The sequence below is a fragment of the Hyperoodon ampullatus genome (genome assembly GCF_949752795.1).
Source record: "Hyperoodon ampullatus genome assembly, chromosome: 19".
NCBI lineage: Eukaryota > Metazoa > Chordata > Mammalia > Artiodactyla > Ziphiidae > Hyperoodon > Hyperoodon ampullatus.
The window spans coordinates 38,594,941-38,602,068 of record NC_136932.1 but is presented as its reverse complement, the minus strand read 5'-3'; the positions used below and the strand labels follow the sequence as shown (position 1 = coordinate 38,602,068).

Genomic DNA, 7,128 nt, shown 5'->3' with positions numbered 1-7,128 from the left:
TCCGGACTGGGAAGAAACCTCTCCTCGAGGGAAGCCCGCGGCCGGCAGCGCCCTCGTGCTGCCGATACCGATACCGCACCCACCTAGCCTCCGCGGCGCTCCAGCCCCCAGCGTCCTAACAAGTGCGGCCGCTGTACAGAGGGAGTCCGATAAAGCGCAATCATCCGCCATTAGCTTCACCGGCTTCCTCGAGGTGCGTTCTGTAGTCTCCTGCGCGCATGCATACAGTACCTCTTTGCTTCAGCATTTTCGTAAATGCAAAACTCTTATAGGAAGTAGAAGGAGTTGGGTAGGAGAGCCCGGATAGCTCAGTCGGTAGAGCATCAGACTTTTAATCTGAGGGTCCAGGGTTCAAGTCCCTGTTCGGGCGTCTGCCCTTTTTCTCCGCCGGTACCTGACAATCTTTAGAATACTTTTGAGTACAGTAAATAATTGTATTCCTTCGAACATAACAGAGGAAAAGAGTAACGCAAATATTGCTGCCTGGTGTTAAGAGGAAATGGTATTAAGTGTGTCAGGGGTTTTTTCTGAAGGCAGAACGAATGACAGTGGAGGGAGAGCAGAGATATTTTAGAGCAGTGCATGTGCGAGCCATTCATGCGAATTTAAATTTTCTAGGAGCCACACATTAAAAAGAGTACAAAGAAATAGGTGAAATTTTTTGAAATTAATTTTAATAACATTTTACTTAACCCATTATATCCTAAATCTTATTTTATCATGTAATCAATATTTTTAAATTATTAATGAAATTTTAAGCATTTTTTTGTACTGTCGACTAATTATAGTGTGTATTTTATACTTACAGCACATTTAAATTCATATTTCAGGTGCTCGATAGCGGTATCCACCCTAATCCGACAAGTCTTTTTTGTCTTCTATGAATAGCAAAGTATGGAAAAGCACAGAATAGGAAGTACAATAATATATATACTGTCAGAAGGCTGCTTTTTAGGGAATGGGTTCCATGGTGTAATGGTTAGCACTCTGGACTCTGAATCCAGCGATCCGAGTTCAAATCTCGGTGGAACCTTTCCTTTTTTGTTTTCACTCAATACCAGTGTGTTCTATTATATTATTCATTAGCTTCATGTATGATATTCTCTTATGTTCTGAAAGGATCTGGAAAGAAAATTAAACTAGGATCTTACCTTCTGAGCTTTTCAGGCTAGGTAATTCGAGCCTGTGGCACACCGTCAGGAGAACATACAGTAAGTCACTTAAATATATAGCAAGTTGCACTAATTTTGATAGGAATGTTATTTGACGACATGTTAAAGTGGAGATCGATTATGAAGGTCCGAGGTTTCTTTGGCAGTTTCCATTATGTATTGGTTTGGGGCTGGGAGGCAGACCTCAGTTCTGTCTAGAATACACGTTGGTGAGACCGCTACCAGGAGTTCTCATAAAAGAAAGTAATTTACTTTATGAATTAAAGAGTGCTTAAGCCTCGGGAAAAACTTTGGTCTGGCAGCGGTGGGATTCGAACCCACGCCTCCGAAGAGACTGGAGCCTAAATCCAGCGCCTTAGACCGCTCGGCCACGCTACCTGCGTGGGGGAAACTCTACCCCGCAGTCTTCCTAAGAGACTAGAAAGGAGGAGTGGCGCTACAAATAGTTCTGCTAAATTGGCTGGTCTTCTTTGGGAACTATCGAGATTCCTTCGGACAGCGGAGCAACAGATGGGAAAGCAGAGAGACCAGAAAAAAACAGAGACACAGAAAATTTCCAACAAAACAAGTTTATTCTTATGGGTGGGGCCACATCTGGGAGTGGGATGCGCCTGGACTGGAAGCATCCCCCAAGCGGGCAGCTGTAGCTCTGTACTCGCTCGCTCGCTTGCTCATATTCAGTTGCGCTGTCTCCCAGTTTCTTCCACCCCTATGCTCCCGCACTCCCACCTGGCTCACGTGCTTTGCGCACGCTACCTCTTCCAGGCAAGCCTCTGAGGTCCAAACCACGCGCTTCTGTCACACGCCCCGCCCAATCCCCTCACAGCCCTCGCCCTCCCCCCGCCCCTTTCCCATTCTAGTACCCGTAAGCCGTCAGACGCCGCCGCCCGCCAGGTGGCTCTGTGGCGCAATGGATAGCGCATTGGACTTCTAGTGACGAAAGAGCGATTCAAAGGTTGTGGGTTCGAATCCCACCAGAGTCGATTTTATTTTATTTTTTTCCCTTTCCTCTTTATCCGGCTTTTTCTTAAAGGCTCCCATCCCTTCTCCCCCATCCTATCTCACTGTTTTCCATCTGGTTTCCGTTCCAACCTCAGCCTCCGCTCTGCTCTCTTCTTTACTTACCTGTCTGCCCCGGGTCTTGGGCCAAGGAGAGCAGGACTGGGGGGGCGGGAGACAGAAGGGGAGGGAAGGTGGGCGTGGACGCCGAGATAAAGGCAGGCCCCTGGCTCGGGGACACACGGGGATTTAATAACCACTTTATTCCATGCACTAGGGACTGGGGAAGGGACTGGGGCTGGGCCGGGGGCAGAGAGGGTACAATCCTAGACGCAAAGGGGGCAGGGAGAAGGGACAGGAACCAGGGAAATATATATTTATATAGATACTCTAATATAGACCACATCTCACCCGCGCGCTGCGCCCGCGCGCCCCGCCGCCGCCGCCGCCCTCCCCAACACCTCCTCACCCCAACGCCCGGGTCCCTCTGCTGCACTCGGGCTGGAGTCCCCACCCCCACCTCCCCCAAAGCTCAGGGCCAAGGTCTCCAGAAAGCGGGCGGCGGGGGCGGCGGGGCCTTGGGCGCCCCGTCTTGTCTGTGAGGCGGCGGCGGCGGCGGCAGCAGTCCGGTGAGGGGGCGCGGCGCGCCGGAATCCCCGGCTCTCGGGGAGCAGGGGGACGGGGACCATGCGCAGCGCGGGCTAGGGAGGCCCTTGTGCACTGGGGGGCGCTGGTGCAGCGCGGGGCCAGGCGCTGGGGCGGCGGGGTCCAGCGGTGGGCGCGGCGCTTGGGGCCTCGGATCTACCGGTTCCGGCCGGGGCGGCTTGGGGCGCAGGTAACCTTGCAGCGCGGAGAAGAGCTGGGCTCGGGCGGCCGGGCTGGCGTCGTGCGCGAAGGCCGCCAGGCGAAGCAGGCACTCGCGGAAGCCGGACAAGTAGCAGCTGGCGAGCGCCTCGGCGTCCTGGGCTGGGGACCGGGAAACACCTGAAGCCGCGGCAGCGGGTACGGCCAGCGGGAGGACGGGCGGGCAGGGCAGGGGTCCCAGAAGTGGGGGGAGGGAAGGGGCGGGGCGCAGAGATACCGAGGCCGGACAGGCGCAGAGACAGAGACAGGAAGCCAGGTGGACCGACAGAGGGAGAAAATGAGGGAGACACAGAGACAGACACGCGCGGGTGTTATTATTAACCTCGCCTCGGAGCGGAGCATGCCACACCCCAGGCCCACCGTCCACCACAGGGTCCGCCCCATCTACCCCGGCCCGGGCCCCAGTGAATTCCCCCCTCCCTCCCTCCGCTGCCCCACCCCCGCGCTGTACCCGGGGGCTCCACCCGGCTTCGCTCCCTCAAGTAGCCCACGGCGAACTCCAGTATCTCTGCTTTCTCCAGCTTCGGGTTCCGGAGGTTCTACAGATGGGAGGGGAGGGCGCAGAGACAGAAAGGGGTGGGGAGAGAGGGGGAAAGTGGCAGGGGGAAGAAGGGAGGGGGGATGCGGGAGCTGGGGGTGCCCCTGGATCGCGTTTGTGCGCGGACCACAGAGCGCGCTACCGAATGCGGAGTGGAGATGACCAAGAATGGTCCTGGCCCACCCTGAGACGAAACTGTCCAACCCGAGGGGATGAAACCAACCCACAGTGTGAGGAGCGGATTTGAACAGCAAACCCGGGGGTTGAAATTAACCACCCCGCTGGCTATCTTGGGGAGTGTGGGGGAGGAGGAGGGAGAATTTACAGACCCAAAGGTTGAAACTGACTGACCCCGGGAGTGAAGTTTACAAAACCGGGTGTGAAACTTACAGACCCGAGGGGTGGCGACGAAGATCGCGTTCTGAGAGCGAGAGGGGGTCTGGGATGGGATTCGAAGGGTCAGGATGCCTTGGGGCCAGGGTCGCCAAAGCAGCATATGTCCCCACCCAAGTGGGAAGCCCTGAGACAGGAGGACGGAATGCTTGGGAGTCCGATGATGGCTGAAGAACTGACCTGGTCTCGGGTCCGCTCCAGCAGCAGCAGCCTCAGTTCTTCCAGGCTGCGGTTGATGCGGTCCCGGCGCCGCTTCTCCACAAGCGGCTTCAGCATCTGCGACCAGCAGGAAAGGGAGAGCGGGCCGACCCGACCGAGACTCAGCGCGGCCGCGTGGGCGTCGGAATCCCGCCGCTGGGATAGTCCGGCCTCCACCCCTTCCCCAAGACGCCGGAGAACCTAAGGCCGGGCCCATTCGGTCCCTCTCCGCTCCCCCTCCCAACGCCCCTAGGGTCAATTTCTGTAGCTCGCCTCCTCTCTCTCCCGGGTCTTCTGCATTCTCCTCTCTCATTCTTGTCCTCCCTCCTCCCCTCTCTGTTTCTCTCCTCCTCTTTTCTCTCTACGTCTCCGTCTCGTGCAGTCTTTCTCTGTCTCAGTGGAGAACTTTGGGGGCCCTCTTTGCGCCCAGACACGTGGGCCGCAAGGCGCCGGGCTGAGTTGGTGGCCCTGAGTGTAGAAAGGGAGATACCCAGCGCGACCGCGCCCCCTCTTCTCCCACTAACCCGTCTGTGCGGTCACCCTTCTCCGTTGGTTCTAAAATCTTCCACCTGGGCTCGAGCCTCTGGAACCAATGCTCTCCAGGCCTTCTCTTACAAGGCTGCATTGGCCCAGCTCCGGCTCACAGCCCGCGTGGAGCAAGTGCCTATCCTCTCCGCTTTTTGTTTCCACTCTCCTCCCTTAGCTCTGTGCTCCTCCTGCTTATTTTACTCGGACTCTGACCCCCGCCCAAGCCCGCCAGGCCACAAGGTGTCAACTGCCATTACCCACCCCCCAAACCTGTGCTTCTGCCGCCCACCCAGTGCCAGCTCTGACGTTGACCCCCTCTCCATACTTCGCAGCTTCCTCCCCAGCTCCTGGCTCCTCGGGTCCCCCGCGCAGCTCTCCCCCTTCCAGCCCTGCATTTCCAGCCTCTTCTCTGGCTTTCGGTCTCAGGGACCCTGTCGCCTGACCAGCCCAGGGACCTCTGCTTCCTCCCCTCCCGCTTCTCACCTTGGGGCCGTCCCTATTCTCGGCTCGATCCCGGGTGACCATCGCTCCTCCGGACCCTTGTGTGGACCGAGTCCCCGCTCTCCCTGAGCCTTATATCCCGCAAGCTCCCGAGTAGGGGGTGGTAAAGACCCGGACCCGCCCCTTCGGCACCTGGCTCCTGCCCGACTCTACCCTGGGCACGAGGCTCCCGGAAAGGGGAGGAGCACTAGGGGGAGGGCTACGAGTGGAACTGGCCTGGGAGTGTGGGAAATGAGAGGCCAGTGCTGCACCGGCTGTTTAAGGACCATAAGGCTGTATAATGAGGCGGGACCCAGCTGATGGGAGGAGGTAATTAGAAGAGAGAGTTTGAGTAGTTTGGGGATAGAACTCAGGAGTGGAGTTCAGAGTTCTCCCGTTCACTATTTCAGCTTTCTTGGGAGCTCACTGTATCCCCCACTAACCCTGAAATCGAAAAGTTAGCACCCCTCAGCCCCTAGGCTGGATCCTATACATCTTTCCCCAAAATTCACCTCCTACTTGAGATAATGAGCCACCTGAGTGTGCTGGCTGGATCCATTTATTCGACTGGGACTTTGCCTGCAGGTGGAAGAGAAGCTCTGCTCAATCTAAGTCAGTCATATTCAGTTCCCCAATATCTGCGTGTTCATTGTGCCCACTGGGCACTGGTCTAGGCTGGGACCATTCATACTGAGATATGGACTGGAGGCCCAGTTTATTCCTGCAAGATTCAGTAGAAAACGCTGATGTGTTGTCAAGTAGCTATTTTAGAAGCACAGTGAATTAGGTGCTCTGGGAAAGGGTCATCGTGAGGGACGGCTGGACTGGGGTGGGGGAAGCCTCATGGGAGAGAAAGCAAGGCTTTGAAGCACGGGTGGAGAGATCTTTCCACTTAGAAGTATTTGATTCAAAACTAATTATAGGAGATTCAGGGGTGCGGCTGCCAGGACACCTGATACAAGTGTGCTCATGTTGCTTGCTCCTGGGGACCCCTCGTGATTACGGGGGGACAAGGAGAAGGCAGTTTTCTTAAAAAGATAAGAAAAGGAACAAAAAAGGGATCAACACCCACCTCAAACCAAGAGTATGCCACTCTGCAGAATGATGCGTGAGACTTGAAGACTTCAAGACAAAGTGCCTGAGAAGATAAAATCAGAGATTTAACGGGACAGCAAGAATGCCAGGGACAAGGACACAGAAAGACACGGTGGCGTTGCAGACCGAGTCAGAAGATAGCTGCGGAGTCAGAGACGGATGGGGCTCCTCCGAGCCCTCCCAGTGCCCATCCACAGCCTGGTTTTTTCACGGAGCCTGCCTTGCCAAAGTCCGAGCCAGGGGAACACAGACCTTGGGGAGGGCGCTCCCATTTGGAATCAGGGAACCCAGCACATCCCACCTCCCACTACCTGAGCCAAATGGGAGCGCAGATGTGTGGCCCCAGAACCCCCCGCTGCCCCCCTCCTTGGGAACCTGGGCTGGGCTGAGTTTTTCTCACCTGCACGCGAGGCTCGGGGCCCCCGGCGGCAGTTCGCACCCGGGTGTGGGGCCGCCCCTGGCCATATGGGGCGACTTTATGGCCGGGTGACCGGATCTAGGCGGGAGGAAGGATGGCCTGGCGCTCCACCCATGTCAACTATTGGGACCGTTTCTCTGCAAAGCCCCTGGCTATAAAGCCTTCCTGGCCATAAAGCCTCCCTGGCCGTGGTCGCCTCGACTCCTTACAAACTGAGTTGGATCTACCAGAGCTTAGCATGCAATTGCATTGGTGGTTCAGTGGTAGAATTCTCGCCTGCCACGCGGGAGGCCCGGGTTCGATTCCCGGCCAATGCATTGTCTGACTTTTCGTCCTTTCTCCAAAGATGTCTTTTCTAATGTATCTGAAAGGCATTTTTAAGATTTCTACCAAATATTAATATTAATACTTAGCTTTTTTACTCTGTCGCAGAGGCGCCGGAT

General features: G+C 56.0%; 1 protein-coding gene across 4 annotated transcripts; it reads right to left on the bottom strand.

The window, feature by feature from the left end:
- Positions 1 to 2,703: 2,703 nt before the first annotated feature.
- HES7 (hes family bHLH transcription factor 7) lies at positions 2,704 to 6,732 on the bottom strand (the record flags this gene model as incomplete). Of its 4 annotated transcripts, XM_079725846.1 has the most annotated exons (5): positions 2,704 to 3,155; positions 3,487 to 3,574; positions 4,147 to 4,242; positions 6,245 to 6,310; positions 6,668 to 6,732. In XM_079725846.1, 3 exons carry the CDS (start codon positions 4,240 to 4,242, stop codon positions 2,704 to 2,706), a joined length of 636 nt encoding a protein of 211 aa, XP_079581972.1. The 4 variants fall into 4 exon arrangements, with proteins under 4 accessions (XP_079581972.1, XP_079581973.1, XP_079581974.1 ...); XM_079725847.1 differs by lacking the exon at positions 6,245 to 6,310; XM_079725848.1 differs by lacking the exons at positions 6,245 to 6,310; positions 6,668 to 6,732 and adding an exon at positions 5,176 to 5,217 and having other exon boundaries at positions 2,704 to 3,170.
- Positions 6,733 to 7,128: the final 396 nt, after the last annotated feature.